Source organism: Pieris napi, chromosome 3, assembly GCF_905475465.1.
Source record: "Pieris napi chromosome 3, ilPieNapi1.2, whole genome shotgun sequence".
Lineage (NCBI taxonomy): Eukaryota > Metazoa > Arthropoda > Insecta > Lepidoptera > Pieridae > Pieris > Pieris napi.
In genome coordinates this window covers 13,208,491-13,226,711 of record NC_062236.1, presented here as the reverse complement: position 1 = coordinate 13,226,711, position 18,221 = coordinate 13,208,491, and the positions used below count along the sequence as shown (strand labels likewise).

General features: G+C 37.3%; 1 protein-coding gene across 1 annotated transcript; it reads left to right on the top strand.

Moving 5' to 3' along the window:
- Positions 1-244: 244 nt before the first annotated feature.
- On the top strand, positions 245-4,537 carry LOC125063314 (chymotrypsin-1-like). Its single transcript, XM_047669718.1, has 5 exons — positions 245-436; positions 635-812; positions 1,940-2,186; positions 2,574-2,732; positions 4,353-4,537. The coding sequence occupies exons 1-5, from the start codon at positions 388-390 to the stop codon at positions 4,497-4,499; spliced, it is 780 nt and encodes a 259-aa protein (XP_047525674.1). The 5' UTR covers positions 245-387; the 3' UTR covers positions 4,500-4,537.
- Positions 4,538-18,221: the final 13,684 nt, after the last annotated feature.

The window sequence follows — 18,221 nt, the reverse complement described above, 5'->3', positions numbered from 1 at the left end:
TTTAATTAAACTTTCTAATACAATATTGTAATTTACATAAAGGACAAAATTGCTTTTATAAAAAGTAATTACGTAGAAGCATTTTTCTTATTCTATGGTTAAATTATAAAATAAGAAAACAAATTGATTTGGTTTGCAATAAATAGTAAATTTGTTTTGTATTAACGTGAAATGGAGTTTGTTATGCATTTGTCAGAACAGAACTGATCGTTATTTTTATGTGTAGATATATATAGGAAATGTTAGTTACTTTTTCGAGTCAGACATATTTCAAATAGAAATCGTATATTTTGTTGGCCCTCGTGGACAAGTAATTTAAAATAATATTTTAATACGTTTCAACTTCCTAAATAGTAAAAAAAAAACTTTCTACTTCACTGTCAGGCCATGTTTAAAGCACTAGTTATATTTTTATTTTTGCTATGGGAGGCGAGAGGTATGTATTAAAATTGTGTATTTTGTGTGTTTAATTTATTTTTATATCCTTTATATACACTTCGTTGATTATTTAAAAATGTGAAGTAATAGAGCGCACCTCGGGAACGGGTTATTGCACCAGGGAAGAGTTCGTCATGTCTCGACGACGGAAAAAAAATATATTGAATAATTATTAATAGATGATCTCTCTTTAAAGGAGAAACAAATAATGACCTGGATTCTCGCGTGATTGGTGGGGAGGACGCAGCTGAAGGCTCTGCACCCTTTATAGTATCGCTCAGACGTTTTAGACGCGGCCAGGGACGCGTGCATGTCTGTGGTGGCTCCATATTAACTCAGAACTGGATTTTAAGCGCTGGTCATTGCACCTTCGGGTAACAAATAAAACTGAATTATTTTAGTAAAAGGAACTGGGAATTTCCTTTAAAAGTTGTATAACTAGGCCCTTTTAATAGAATGGCTTATCGAACTTTGAGGGCTGTTTAGAGAGGCTTAAGCGGGCTTAAAAATAAATAACCTGTAATATATAGGATAAAACCGTATGAAATATGCTCAAATGTATTTCGTGTGTTGGCAGACAATTCTAGCATCGCTCAGCGTTAAGTGGATTTTTTGACCTTCCATACTCGAGATATGATCTTCGACAATGTTTAATTGATAATAATAATAATATACAGCTTTGTTTTGAATATTGATCGAAATCCCTTCACGGGTAAACGCCGGCTTTTTCCAAATTTCCATGTTTCTTTCTCCATTCGCTTTCTGTTAACGCTTCTATTTCTTCTATCTGCCTTTTTTGGGGCACCCTCTTCTCCTCCTTCCCCTTGGTAATTTCCATAGAGTTTTAAAAGTTCATCTGTGCATCTTTCTATATGCCCATTGCCATATTTGTTTAAGGGACTAATGGCATCCAATACTTTAGTTTTTTGTTATTAATGTTTGATTAAGTGTCTTCAATAACGAAATTTTCTGTTTCCTGACTTTATATAAGAATCACATTTGAGAATAGTAGCGTGACTAATATTGTCTTTTCTTTACTCCAGTTTATCTTTGCAGACATAATTTGTGCATATTCTATCGCACATTTCAATAGTTAACAAAAAAAATAATTAGGTGGCAATATCTTTTTATTATAATATTATGTTATTTGTCAGACCCCTATATCCCTGTTGCTAATCTTCAACTTCGAGTTATACAAATATTAATAGAAGTTTTTTTGAAATGTGTATGGACTATTCATAGTCCGCGTAGCAATATGCTTAGACCCGAAATACATACATATACGTAAGGCGGAACGCTGCCAGTATCTTCGTAACGTGCCTATAGGGACTCCTTTTAATAATATAGTTTTATTATTATTATTACTATTTACCTGGGTTAAGTTATTGTAAATACTTTATATTTGAATATAAAGCATTCAGTTTTCTCACTGATTGACAACACTGAATTTACCATAGTGTAATAATTTAAAATGTCATATAGAGTATTTTGTTTTTTTTAGAGTCCCAACACACAATATCTTTGTAAGGGTTGGCACAAACAAACGCACTTCTGGTGGGAACTGGTACGGCGTACATTCCATCGTCATTCACGAGAATTTCAATGCAAATACATTGAAGAATGATATCTCACTTCTAAAGATCTTTAGTTCTATAGAGTTTGATACTAACGTTCAACCAATAAAGCTACCAACGAGTAATATAGACCCTGGAGTAATGTGCAAACTTACGGGATGGGGTAAGACTGATGTGCGTATAAGTTTTCTAATTTATATTTTAATTTGACCAAAGAGTGTATAATATTTTTATAGATATCGAAATGACGACACGTTTCAATTGATTGGGGTTAGTCAAAGCAATGAAATGGAATGGAATGGAATCTGTGACCGGAAGATCGATCAATCAAAACGCATTCTTATAAGATATGGTTTATTATAAAAAAATGTAATTTAATTTATCTTAAATATTAGAAGTGGCGAATGTTATACTCCTGGCTGTTGGGAGACGTTGAAACGGATTAAGAAGTGAAAAATATTTTTCACTAATGAGAGAACTCACTAAAACAATTAGAATAAATATTTAACACAAAACTGCTAAAACTACAAACCAATGTCAGTATTTGTTGAATGATTTCAGTCACAGACAGCTCCTGAAAACCTTCAAGTGGTCTATAATTTAACTACAATATCTGTGGAAGAGTGCAATAACAGGCTTGATAACGTATCTGAGAAATTTCTTCCAATCATTGACAAACAGCTTTGCACATTAAATAAGGAAGGAATGGGCTCGTGTCAAGTAAGTAATGACCTCTCAGTAAAAAAAGTGATTTAAAATTATTAATTGCGCCATCTATGCATAGAATTAGCTAACTAACTTCGTATGTTTCTAAAACAAGGTTGAATTGAATTTTGTCAATTTTTACTTTTTTTTTTATATTATGGAAATAGTTTTAACTTTATGCCAGTATTTTTTACTTTATTGTTGGTTTCGTTATTGAGGGCTACAGAGTAAAGGTACAGCGCTAATAGCCATAGCGTGCCGACATAAAATATGTTTGTAGGTATAGTCCTTTTCATGAAAGAAGTCCCCCAGACGCGGCGCTGCAATCGCATGCCGTAATGTTGCTATTTATGAGTAAAAAATTTACCTATTTGATATACATTTAGCAGATGTAATTTATCAAATAATATTATTTTCTGCATACTTCGACGAAACAATATTTCTGTTATGTAAAAAGTATATTTTTATGTACTTATATTAGCGGTGTTCTACCTACTTACAGGGAAAAGATGAGAAAATAGGGTAAAGAAAAGCAATACAATTTTTTATTCAGAGTTTTATTGCATAATTGTTGGGTTACAATTTTTTTCGAAGTACACGCCGCTGTTGTAACAATACCTTCGTTTGTAATTCTTGTTACAGTTTTCTCTGACACACCTGCAATTAAATTATGAACAATTAAAAATAATAATAACTTTAAGTTTATAATGCTTATGTAATATGTAATATATGTTTTAATTTCAGTTACCTAGTTTCATCACGTTAAGTATTTGTTAAATTTTGTCGCAAAAACGAATTTATATCATAAAAGTCCCATCAATACAGCAAAAAATTATTAAATGGCAACTCTAAAAAGTACCTGTTATGGCGGCAACTCTCTTCCGAACTTTGTTTAGTGGTATTAAAACACCTTGATTCTTATGTTCCGCTTCACAAAACTCTTTCACCTTTAATATCATTTCTCGAGCCGAACTTTTTACAACTTTTGGCATTGTAATCAATCTTTAAAATGCACTAAGCTAGTTAAACATTCACAAAAATCTACCACAACAAACGAACTAGATAACATCGACGAATGACAACATTGCCGACCTGTCAAATTTAGTTCCAAAAATCGCCGCGGGACTTCTTTCATGAAAAGCACTATACACTATACAGTGCCACATACTTTTCTTGCTCGGTGTTACCACCGTCGCCATTTTGAAATGTCAGACTGATATTGTCAGTTACCAGCTATCAAATACAACTATTTACCAACATCTAATAAAAACCATATAAAATGTATTTATTTTTATCCTTGCATTATAAAAAGCTTGGCAAAGTTTTCACAATCGAACGGTTTTGATTGCTAGATATCTTACTGCTTACAAGATATTATATAAATAGTACAAGTAACAAAACCTATCATATCAGTTATTTCTAAGTTTTTGTTACATTTATTTAAGCCTAGAACTGTATTTTCTAGATACTAGTATACATTGTTTTATTAAGACATTTCAATAAATTATGTATTAAGTTAGCCAGCATGACTTCCTTCACGAAATTATTCCCCTTATAATGGTTAATTTTTATTTACTGGCAATACTAGTATCTATGACAGCGACGCTCTTACTTTAATCGAGGTTTCTTCTGCAGGGAGACTCTGGTGGACCCCTCATTAGTGATGGTGTACAAGTTGGCATCGTTTCTTGGGGTGTTCCTTGTGCTAAGGGAAGACCTGATGTTTCAACAAGAGTATACAGTTACGTGAAATGGATAAATAATTACATTTCAAATGAATAGTTATAGTTTTGTTGTGTAAATAAAAATTTACGTTATAATTGAAGTTTATTTAACTCAAAATGCTATTGTCTTCCAATACTAATAACAATTGTCCAGTGGCATTACACCCCTTACATTGACTAAGCAATCTCTTCGAAAGGAAATATTTCGATTCATGAAATAAGAAAATATACATTTATAATTTTAATTTTCTTTCATATTACATTATAGAATTGACATCAGAAAACGAATGAATTATAGCAGATAATCATTCATTTGTACCTCTTTAAGCAACTGTGGTGTCGAAGATTCGTGATTCTGCTATTATACTATTTCAGTAACTGGCGATGGTGTAGGGGTAGAAGTGCTGCTTGTGGCTTGTGGCGAAAGTAAATTTGTTTCGATATCATGTATTTCTAGAGAAGATGAGGAAGGAGTTAGGGTATTTTCGGCATCAGAATCCCAGGAAGAGACTCCATGGAAGTATTGTCATCGTTCGTATGTTTTGTGAAGTAGTTTCCTTCTCGTACTAACACAGAAAAAACGGAACGGAAATTAAAAGGTTACCTATTACCGGTACACAAATATCGCTAAGTTCACTTGTGTGTTTAATCATAAAATCATATTATATGTACTATTATTATTAAATATAACTTGTGATTTTGAATGTTTAACATTAGTCGTAAGCGACAGACCGTTGACAAATATTAATTTAATATTGGTGATTTTGGCTCATCACAATAAGTTAAATCTAACATTTGAAATATCACAAAGTGATCTTTATTTATATATTTATTAACAAAACACTCAGACAATATACAAAGTCAAAACTGATTACAGTGATAAACAAGAAGTTTTAACTTTGTAACTGAGTTGTCTTCTTATTGTCCTACGTTTAGTTTACGTTTAGTGTCACTGTTTTTAAGGCGAAAAGGTGTTTTATAAATTAAAAAGAAAGAAATAAACTTGCGCTCCGGGAATCGAACCTGATACCCCTCTCCTAGCGGACACTTAAGACAGCTAGGCTATGAGGCACTTAACCTAACCTAATAAAATTCACTGGGAACTGAGACAATTCCCTGTCCTTACTACAGATCTCCCTCCAGCTCTTCACTTGAGCGCTTTGCTGTGGAGCTGCTGATGATGCTCCGGCCATGGCTGCGATTTCGCCGTTGTTGGGCGCTTTCTTCGTAAACTTGCACGCCATATTTTTACATATTTTTGTGAGTCGCCCCGCCCTATGTAGATTTTTACTTTTGCTCACATTGAATCACGTCGGTTGTTCACGATAACTGGATCTGTAGGTACGATTGCCCAATATTTCTGACGTCATACCAAGGACGGCAGTTTGAGAGCGAATGATTCATAGATTTAATGAAAATATTAGGCATTCGTAAAACACGCACTAGCCCCTATCATCCGCAGGCAAATGGTAAAATAGAAAGATGGCATAGGTCTTTAAAAGCGGCGTTGATGGCGAGGCTAAACAATAACGCAGCTTGGTTCGCAGAATTACCTACGGTGATGCTAGGACTGCGAGCAGCGTGTCAGGCGGACAGCGGTTACATAAGCGCAGCGGAATTCACTATAGGTCATTGTTTACGTTTACCTGGTAAATTTTGTAGCGATAGTATTACTAAGATAGAGAATACACAAGCGTACATAATTAGATTAAGAGATATTTTAAATAGTATTAAACCTAAATCATGAGATTTTAGTAATAAAAATATGTTTGTACATGCTGATTTAGGTTCCTGTTCACATGTTTTCTTGAGAATAGACGCAGTACGGAAACCTTTAGTACCACCTTATTGCGGGCCCTACAAGGTGTTGGAAAGAAATAAAAAGAATTTTAAGATTGCAATAAATTATAAAATTTCTTACGTTTCAATAGACCGTGTAAAGCCAGCGTACGTCCTAGATGAGTTTAATAGCAACCAGGTTAGCGGAAACTTAGATCAGCATAAGCAGGTTAATGAACCTTTAAAAATTACTCGTAGTGGTAGAAGTGTTAGGCAACCCGTTAGGTTTACGTGTTGATGTGTAAGCAACATACTTAGTAAGTAGGGAATTGTTAATTAAGCGAATAGAAAAACACTTTTTTAACGGATTTGAAGTTATGTTTTATTATAAATTTACAATTATTTTACATAATTTTAAATTTAACCGACGTTTCACGACTGAGAGTTGAATATTTAAGTAATATTGTATTAGGTATAACAAGTAGCTACCTGTCACCGTCAGATACTTAAACCTCAGAATGGGTAAAACTTACTTAGTGGAAAAGAAGGAAGAAGAAGTCATAATCGCTCAGAATGGAGCCAATCAAGCTTCAACGACCCACGTGGAATTCAAGCTGGAAGTTCTAGGCATCATGGTCATCGTCATGTCGTTCATAATCTTCAGAGCGTGTGCGGTGGCAGTGTATAAAGTGTGTGTATACAAAACTAAACGTATGTTACGCCGAGAATTAATGTGCGCGTCGCAAAATGTTAGTGTGAGTGTTACACAACAACAGGCGTATAGGTTGCGGAGTTTAGTTATAATTAGACCTAAGACATTGTATTTAGATTAAAAAGAAAAATATGGAATTCATTTATAACTGCGTATATATTTATAACATTTACACTTTGTCATAGTTTGTATTTAAAAGTATCAGTAGTAAAATTTTTTGTGTTTATATGACGTATCTACTAAATTTTATTTTATTTTTTAAGAAGGGGGTGTATGTAGAGGTCTAATTATTATCTGTATAGAATATTCGTAATTTCATTTGTAATATTGTCGACGTATCGTTATTTCGTAATTCCACTTGCACGTGGATCAATCAGTCGCCCTAAAACCGTCATGTAAGTCCGAGGACAATAAAGACTATTTTTTTTGTTTTCATTTGGTGTACCTCTAACACTAAATGACTTTAACCGTGGAACTTGTCAATTCAATACGTTTATTATAAGACGTTTTTTACGAAGGGATGAACATTCAATGTTTGACAATTACGAAACCCTTCTTCAATTTTCTGTTTTATTTCGAGACTATCCTTTATGAATTATAAGTATGCAAGCAAACCTGAAATTGTTTAATTAGAACCAAAGATTAAATTATACAAAATCTCACGTCTTGATTGTCTCAACCATCCTTGTAGCTTTGTACCACGTTGAATAGTTTGGACTAATGCGTATACGGATCTTCGTGATCTCCATAATTCCATGATTTCTTAGCTCCTCTTTCCTCCTACCGTTCTATTCTACTGATTTGCCTCCTGTTCCTTAAAAAACATATAGAACGTTGAGGACTTCTTGCCAATCAATCTGTGGGTGATCGAGGATCCTTTAGAATGGGGTAAAAGCAGACCTTCCACCTGCAATAGGAGTAGTGAGGAAAACCGGTCAAAGGACTGATTGCTTATTTACTTGATTGATTCCTATATTGCATAATTTATAACCACTAAGAAACTAAATGGAATGTCATGAACAACTAATTACCATTGTGGATTTGCATCTGACTCTGAACAACTTGACAGCCAGTGGACTGTGAAAAGTGTATTTATATTTAATAAATGTCAGGAGTTTGGTATATGTAGATAACTAAATAATTATGTATTATCTTAACAAACAAAGATTGATAAAGATAGAATAGGTACACAGGGGCAATGTGAATGTAAGCTCGCGAGATTATTTGTATTGTAATAGATACTTATTTATTTCATAAAATAAATGCATATTTAGACAGAAAATCCACTAGACCAACAATGCTCCTAATAATTAAATTTAACCGCATTTTAGCGCTTAGTTCCTAGAATAATCTAGCAAAGTCATGAAAAGACCTACTCGCGTGGTCGGTGGTATCAGAACCAAGCCAGTAGACATGGTGGGCGTTAAAGTCTCTTAGTATCACGATTCCCGGACTGGACCTTTTCGAGAAGGGAATCTGTAGCCATTTGGGTCTAAGGCAAGCCGGTTTCGTCACGAGGTTTTCCTTCGCCTTTCGAGCGAAGGTAACATGCGCATATAGAAAGAAAGTCTATTGGCGGAAAGCCGGTGATCGAACCTACGACCACAGGAATAAGAGTCGCACGCTGAAGCCACTTTTAATCAAATTAAGAGAAATAAAACAAATGACGTTAATCCTGCAAAATAATCAAAGGTTTTTGATTGTCTATTCCTTTTATGTTACAACTTGGTGATATATGTCGGAGTAATGGCGCTGGTATCAGCTGCCATTTTCATTATTAACAAACTATTTGACAGTCTGTAGGAGTTTAATAGTATGTTGAATCAATGGTGTTAATGTCAGCTGCCATTGTCATTATTATCATATTAAATGAATAATGTCAAAGTCAAATTAGTGCAAAACCGTTAATACGAATAGTTTATTTCGAAACGACTCGATTTTGGTTCGCTCGTGGAACGAGTACACGAAATGTCGCGAAACTTGTTTCTTACAAATTCTGGTTCATATAAATACAGGAACTGGTTGGTGCGGCCTGAGTTCGATTGAGCGGTCGAACCAATGAGAAGCCTTTAAAAAGTAGACTCTAATGTCTAATAAATTAAATGGCTGATGCCAACAAACCAATCTATGACGTCAGTATGCTGACGAAAATGATCTTCAACAATTTATCGGCAGGTTCAGGTTATCGTTTGTTGTTTGACAACTATCGGGCCCTGACTCTGTCTCTCTATCCTCATCTCACTCCTCCGACCTTCCTGTCGATAGACGACAATATTCCTCACTTCTCACCACCCACCACTCCGTCATATAGCTGTACTTAGTAAACTGGACTTATAAGGGAAAAATGCTCGATATAAATCAAACGAATCCGTCTTTAAAAAATATAGTAATGCGGGGTACAGCAGAAAGTATTCTGGCATGTTGGGCTTCATATATTGCAATGGCCAGTCTCAGATATTATCCATCTAGTCTGAATCAGTCTAGAGAAATTAAACAATATATTTTTATAATATGTATTGTTCCGAAATTTTTGTATAATTTACACGTGCGCGTAGATTTTTAATTACATGGAAATTATTATAAACTCTAATATCAAGGTTGAGTATGAATTATTTTTTGAAAACACTTAAGTTAAACCTGGCAAAAAAATCAATTAAAGTTGTTTAATTAAAAATATCTATTTATATAATATATTGTAATATTCAAGGGGTAATCATTCACCGTACTTTACCGTACTTTTTTTACGTGGAAATTCCATGACATCCTAGTTCTCCTATCAACTTCGTCATGATGCCGTGAATTTTTAAAAGATATTTCCTTACCCAAATAAATGTATTGTTGCACGTATTCTAAGGGGAATTCATTAATTTGGACAGGATCTTGTAGGTGATTTGTCATTACTTTTGTTTTGTTTTTGTTTAATTCCAATCATATAGCTCGGCTTACAGAACAGAGTTCGTTTATCATTTCCTCTAATTGTAGTGATGTTGAAAATAAAAATTACTTTCTTTGAGTACTAGGCGTAATTTGACAGACTGTGTCACTATTAGAAAAATATGTGTAAATGAAATAACTTGTTCCCATCTTCTCGACCTGATACCATTTAATGTTCCTGCCAGATCTCTGCGCTCGCACAGAACTTTTAATCTTCCGACTCCCAGAACCAACATTGGTTTCCGCGAGCCACTTCACAGGATGTGTTCCACCTTGGATTCCATCACTAACATCGACCCTTTTTCGCACTCCTCTACTGCTTCATTTAAGAATAAGTTAAAACTCTTATTATCTTAAGCTTTGTGTCGTCTTTGTTTTTTTTTTGTTTTTGTAGCTGCTAGTTTAGTGTCAAATTTTGCTGTCATGTTTTGTCTTGTCTTACTTTGTATTGTATTTTTTATTAGTGAAACTTTTTTCGAGGATATGTCCAATATGTCTATTTATTTTATGTTTACATTTATTTTTATTTTTTCTATATAGTGATGTATCTGTTTAGTTTCCAATAAATAAATAAATAAATAAATGTTTCTGAGAATAAATCGATGTCATCAGCAAATCTTAAGCTGTTTAAGTAATTACCGTCAGTAATTATCTTTATGTATCCAATTAAACTTTTGCATTATACTTTGAAGTACCGTTATAAATATGACGGCGCATTCCTAGCGCCATCTATTTAGAAATACTAGAATTATTGGAACGAGATTTGACTATGGTCAGTCTGGCGGAGCGTCGTGTCGATGGTCAGCGCGGCCATGTTGAATTTCGTTTTAGTTTTTCGAACGTCAACGGCGAGCGCACCACGTCTGCGACGAATCGCTTTTGTTCCAAATAATCTTGTGTCTTTTTGTTACAAAACTAATTAAAAGTGATTGATTAAGTGATTCCCTAATTACTAGTGAATAGATTTTAGTGAATTGCTGTAAGGGAGATTATTTCTTCTTTTTGTGATTCTTTTGTTCCTACCCATATTACAACTTATTGAAGACATGGCTTATTCTTATGATAAAGGGCATCCGCCCATATCAGAAGTGGGATCCCATGCGCTACTGACCGTGCAAAAACAACCACCTGACTAAAATAGCGCCTTGAAGTTGTTAAGTAATATGGAAATTTTACTTACTCGGATGTTAGCGACAACGCAACCACCGGTGGCAACTGCTAATGCCCAGTATAGTGCAGTGAAATTCATAGAGTTTAATCCGGTAGACGCAGACGCGGATATAGAAGGTTGGTCTTAATTACAGAGCTTAAAGTACTGACTAAACATTTAGAGGGCGTAGATTTCTCTAGCTCTTAGCAGTGTACTGAAAGGGCGCGCAGCTTTCTTGAGCAAGTTAAATTTGTATGAGCTGACATGGGAGAATGTAAAACAAAGTTTAATGGCTAGATTTTGTAAACCAAAATTATTTTAAGACTTCTTTGAATATTGCGTTTTCAAATTGGAACAAAATAAACTGCAGCAGAGTGGCCTGCGCTTATGGAATATGATCGAAACTATACCTAAAACCCGAATGTCAAGATTTTATAACTGGATACGTCATATCGGTCTTATTTCAGAAGGATGATTTGATATGCCGTGAGCTAAACGCATATACTGTCACTATTAAACCTCAGCTGTTTAGAATCTTAAAAGGCATTTCCCTAAAGCGAAGATCGGGGGTTACTGAAATCCAAGAGCCTGATTTCAAGCCACCTAGACTTGTGGACGCAAGATTTCCTGGTAAATGTCATTTTTGTGAAATCTTCGGACACCGGCAAGCCGACTGTAAAAAAGCGTCTTCGAGAAGATTCTTCTAGGATGACTAAGCAACAAGATCCGTCAACTGCAACACGTGCCCCCGAGAAAACTTCTACCGTAACCTGTTAAATATGCGGTCAAGTTGGACACATAGCAACAATTTGTAAAGAAAAGGAAAAAGGTGGTGGATCTACTGCAAGGTAATAGGTCAATATCTGCGAACAGTGGCTGTCGAGGGGCACCTTGAGGATGTCATCTGGTGAGTCAGTCTCTTTTTTTTGTTTGATAGCGGATCGTCTTGCTCGTTGAGAAAAGAGAGCTATTCTACTAAGTTCCCAAGTACTGTGCGCAATGATCTTGTGTATCTTGCGGGCATTGATGGTGATGAAATAAAATCTACGTCACAGATTTCGAGTGAGGTTAATCTTGAAAATTTTATAAAACTCTTGACATTTCATGTAGTACCAGACTCATGTCTTACGGACCCTGTTATAATAGGTAGAGACATTTTAGAAAACGGTGTGAGCGTCATAATTAATAATGATAATTTGATTTTTTTTTCATTTTAAGGAACAAGTTAATGTTTGAAGTCTAAAACTGACCTGACCCCACGTGTTCATCGTTGGTGGGCATTTTTACAAGCCTACGATTTTGATATCATATATCGCGAGGGTCGTGGCATGGAGCACGCGTCTTGCCTTTCTAGAAATCTCCTGCCGGACCCCAATAGCTTAGTTTCCGAGTCACAAGTCTCTTCAAAACCTACAATTCAGACAGTAAATTTTGTAGAAATACATCAGCGCTGGCTTTCTGTGGAACGGAAACGTGATGCAGAGGTCCAAGACTTGATCAACAAGCACAATAATGGCGATTTTCCTAAACCGGTTGGTCAGACATGTGACGTTAGGAATGGCGTTCTTTATAGGAGGAAACAAGATTATATCATGGCTGCCAGTCGTCCCACGTTTCCTAATATGGACTTTGATCAGTCACGTTCATAACGAGTTGCAGCGTCTGGGTGGTGACGGAACACTGGACAGACTGTACGAACAGTGTTAGTTCCCTCAGATGTCCGAGTGCGTTAGAAAAATTGTTGACTCTTGCATTGTCTGCAAGTCATCCAAGGGTGCTCAGCCTGTGCAGCTACATTCTATTCCAAAAGTTCCGGTACCGTGGCAGACGATTCATATCGACTTCACCCGAAAACTAAGGAGAAAAAGTGACCGTAAGGAGTATAGTTCGGTAATTGTTGATGCGTTCACTAAATGCGTATTATTAGAGCACATTAGTCGCTAGTGCGGTTCAAGCCGTTAAAAATGCCGTTTGTCTTTTTGGAGCGCCTAAGCGCATAGTAGCCGATCAAGGCAGGTGTTGCGTTGGCCAGGATTTCAGGAGCTTTTGTCCGGAGCGTAACATTGGGCTGCATTTTATAGCAACTGGCTCCAGCGGGGCAAACGGGCAAGTCAAGCGTGTGATGCGCGCTTTGAAAAGTTTTGCTAGCGATTATCGAAAGCGATCCCAATTGGCGTGACGAGTTGGGTAATGTGCAATTAGCGCTTAATAGTACTGGGTCTACAGTCACCAAAAAATACTCCAACTGAACTCATGTTCGGTATCCGTTCTCAATCTCTAGGTATGTCGAGAATTAGGTGTTCAAGTCCAGATTCAGAACAAGAACAGCGAATTGACGTAGAGTCAGCTAGGCAAGATGCGTCTCCTAACATACAAAGGGCAGCCGCATCCGATACTTTACGATTTGACCAAGGTCAAGCTACTATCAAGCCATTTTATAAGGGCGATTTCGTAGTCATCAAAAGTTGCGAGCGCAACCAAACTGAGTTAGATAGGAACTTTCTTCTTATTCTTATAGTGCCATCTCCTTGCGAAGGTTGTTCGATCATCATGGCTATTTTAATTTTGGATGCCGCGCTTCTAAACAATGACTTGGTGCTTTGACCAAACCATTGTCTCAAGTTTTTCAACCAGGACGTGCGTCTGCGGCCAGGTCTCCTTCTACCTGCCACTTTGCCTTGTATGATTAGTTGAAGGAGCTCATATTTTTTTGGAGTTGCGTAAAACGTGTCCGAAATACTCAAATTTCCTTTTCTTAACCGTCATAAGCACTTCTTTGTTCTTCTGCATTCTGTCCAGCACGGTTGTATTTCGTATGCGGTCTTTCCAAGATATTTTAAGCATACGTCGATAAACCCAGATCTCAAACGCTTCCAGTTTTTTTGGATATAGTCTCTGTCAGCGTCCAAGATTCTACGCCGTAGAGCAGCACAGAGAAGACGTGACATCGCGCAATACGAGTTCTAAGCTGTAAATTTAGGCGCTTGTCACAAAATATATATTTTTTTTTTATAGTTTTGAAAAGGCGTTCCGAGCTTAATCAATACTGCAGCGGATTTCGATGCTATGGTCACCCTTTTCATCAATCACTGTGCCTAGATATTGTATTTTCGAGACACGTTTCAAGGTCTGATTGAGGTATATATGTTGCGTGAAAAGCTCCGGTGTTCGAGTTATTGTCATATATTTTGACTGATAGGAAGTTTAGGGGTCCTTATGTAATAATCGCAGTATTAGATAATGACCGTTACGAGTTGAAAAGCATGACCGGTTTACATCGTACTTTCAAATACGCGCACGAGAGCTTGCGTCCAGTGCCTTGGGGTCGTGACGGGTTAGTAGAAATATCTACTAGTTTGATGACTGAAGTGGAGGCCATGACGACACCGAAAGACGTTGAACTCGATACTGTCGACCCTCGACAGACCGAATGTTTGTGATATATTGACTGCAGGCTCCGATACACTGTCCGCAGTATCAGACACGCTTACAGCGGAGTCTGATACCCTAAGTAACATTTCAGATCGCAAAATCTTTGAGCATGAGGTCCGAATTCACGCGGAGCAAGACAGTCCGTAACTTATAGGTATGTGTAATCTGTAAGCGCTGAAGTTTACTTAACTGTGTTGGCACGATTAGTGAGATGAGTCATTGAATAACGTGGTGTGTGTGTGTGAAGGTGGTCGAAAGGATAATGTCGTCCGCGCCATGCAGCTAATAGCGGCTGGTCGTAGGGACACATTCATCCGGTCCAACCTTAAGTGTTCGTTGGTCGAAAGGATAATGTCGTCCGGGCCACGCAGCTGGTAGCGGCTGGTCGAAGGGACACATTCATCCGGTCCAACCGTAAGTGTTCATTGGTCGAAAGGATAATGTCGTCCGGGCCACGCAGCTGATAGCGGCTGGTCGAAGGGACACATTCATCCGGTCCAATCTTAAGTGTTCATTGGTCGAAGGGACAGTGTCGTCCGGGCCATGCACGTATGGCTGGTCGAAAGGACACACCCGTCCGGTCCAATCTTATTTGTTAATTGGTCGAAGGGACAGTGTCGTCCGGTCCATGCACGAGTGGCTGGTCGAAAGGAAACACCCGTCCGGTCCAATCTCAAGTGTTAATTGGTCGAAGGAACAGTGTCGTCCGGTCCATGCACGTGTGGCTGGTCGAAAGGACACACCCGTCCGGTCCAAATTGATACTGTGTGAAAAATTGATCCTAAGGATAGTATATGCCGATAGAGAGTGTAATGTTTGTTAAGTGATTAAGAAAAGGTGCCGTCCGGTCCATGAGTGGTCGAAAGGACACAGTTTTTTTTTATTCTGAGACAGTCATAGTTGTATGACAGTACCATTATGTCTAGTAGTCATAGCTTGTCAGGTTAGTCGAGCGGGTAGATTTACTGACACCGGTCCGATTGATTGTGTCACTGTTACTGGACTGCAATCTGATGCGCCCGAGGACGGTCAGTCCGGCCGTGACAGCGCATTCCTAGCGCCATCTGTTTAGAAATACTAGAATTATTGGAACGAGATTTGACTATGGTCAGTCTGGCGGAGCGTCGTGTCGATGGTCAGCGCGGCCATGTTGAATTTCGTTTTAGTTTTTCGAACGTCAACGGCGAGCGCACCACGTCTGCGACGAATCGCTTTTGTTCCAAATAATCTTGTGTCTTTTTGTTACAAAACTAATTAAAAGTGATTGATTTAGTGATTCCCTAATTACTAGTGAATAGATTTTAATGAATTGCTGTAAGGGAGATTATTTCTTCTTTTTGTGATTCTTTTGTTCCTACCCATATTACAACTTATTGAAGACATGGCTTATTCTTATGATAAAGGGCATCCGCCTATAAATATGCCAGGAGAAAGTGGGTCACCTTGTCTAACCCCTCTCTTAATGGCTATTTTGGGTCCCCTTTTTTCTAGTTTGATTCGGCTTACACTTTTTGAGTATATATCCTTAACTAGTTCAATCACCCCTGATGGTACCTTACATTCGTGGAGGCCATTCCACATACTGTTGTGTGAGATGGAATCGAAAGCTTTTGCGTTATCTATAAATGCCAGATATAGTGGTCTCTTTTTTATTTAAATACTACTCAATAATTTGATTTACAACATATATACGATCAATTGTTGAAAATCCTCGTCTGAAACCAGCTTGTTCTGTGGGCTAAAAATCCTGTGAATTGAAAATTCAAATCCATGGAGCAAATAATTTGTAGAGATTTGGTTGTATCGGTCTATAGTTACTAATGTCTGTAGGATCACCTTTTTTTATATAAAATGATTATATCTGACTCTGCCCATGCATTAGGTATAGCTTTTACCTCAAGTATTTTATTAAAGAGTCTTCGTTGGGTATTCCATCTGGACCACAAGTGTTTTCTGTTTTTAGCTTGTTTATCTTTCTTTGGATTTCAAGGGTATCAAATTTTTTAACTATTTCTGGTGAAATAGTAAAACTGTGAATATTTTCATAATGATCACATGTATTTCGTTCCTCATATAGTTTTTGGAAGTACTTTGTAGCAATATTAACTATCTTGTTACTAGAAAACTCTTTTTTGTCAATTTCGTCTCCTTTCAGGCTTGGTATCCAGGTTTTAAGAGTATTTAGTTCCTTAAGGCCTTTCTTAACGCTACCTTTTTTAAGTAATTGATTTTCCAGTGTATGTAGTCTATGTGCCTTATATTCCCTTTTTATATTCTTGTGTACAGATTTATAAAGAAGTTCTTCCTTTTCACCTCGTGACAAAGGTTTTTATGTTGCAATTCACTCCTTCTTTTTAACATATTTCTTGTATTCGTCCGTGTTATACGGATAATACGTCGTCAGTAGGTTAGGCAGAGAAAAACAGGTTTTTTCGTCGCGAGTTCCTCTCTACTGTGTTAATTTTACTTATTTGGATTTCGAGTTTTTCTTCTAATACTTTATTTTGTCTCTCTACACTTTCCATTTATGTTTCTATTAATTATTTCTTTAATATTTCCTTTATATCCTGCATGTCGAGGTTTTGTTGGTTGATTTCCTCTTGCATTGATTTTAATATACTCTTATTTTCTTCCATTCTACCCGACCTTTTACTCCTCCATGAGCTAGGGCTCATGTAGGCAACACACGTTACTGAAACGGCTCACGGCTTGACAACGACGCGGCATGCTTCGTATGATCCTCCGAATATCTTCTTGTGGAATTCGCTCCCATTCTTCAATCAACGCTTCAGTGAGCTGCTGCAGTGTTTGAGGTGCAATCGGACGCTTCCGGATGCGCCTATCAAGCAAGTCCCAAATGTGTTCAATTGGATTTAGGTCAGGGCTCATGGAAGGCCACTCCATTACACGGATTTCCTGCTGTCGTAAGTAATCTGACGTGATGGCTGCAGTATGCGGCCTGGCATTATCTTGCATTAAAAGAAAATCTGGGCCCATACCATATGCTGCAGGCCAAACATGATCTTCGAGCACATTTTCAATGTAAGTTTGAGCACACAAGCGCCCGGGAACAACGACGAGATCTGTGCGCTCGTCCAAATTAACTCCGCCCCAAACCATCACAGAGCCACATCCAAATTTGTCATATTCCTGGACTGCTGCTACACTGTATCGCTCGCCTGGGCGTCTGTAAACACGGAGACGACCATAGCAACGTGTTAGACGGAATCGTGATTCGTCAGTAAAAAGCACTGGCCTCCAATGTCAAAGTTGCCAATTAGCGTGATTTTGCGCGAACTGTCGGCGAGCTTGTCTATGTTGAATTGTTAGACGCACAACCCGAACTGGTCGGCGTGATCTCAAATTGGCTTCCAACAACCTATTTCTTACCGTCTGGTCGGAAATTTCTACACCAGTAGCCGTCCTTAGTGTATTTTGTAGATCTCTTGCAGTTGTGGTGTGGTTACGTAAAGCACAGTTGACGATGTAGCGATCTTGCAAACGTGTAGTTTTACTCTTTCGACCTTGACCACGCCTTCGTGAGTATTCTCCCGTCTCACGGTATCGCTTCCAAAGTCTGTAGATAACAGAAGGGGCTACTCCTAGATCATTTCCTACATAACGCATAGTTCGACCCTCTTCAAGCAAAGAAAAAGCTCGGGAGACATGCAATTCAGTCAGATCTGGCATTATGACTTAAACTCACTCGCTTCAATGAATAACAATACTCAAAAGGCTCACTTCAATTTCTATTAATACTCAAAAGATTGAAA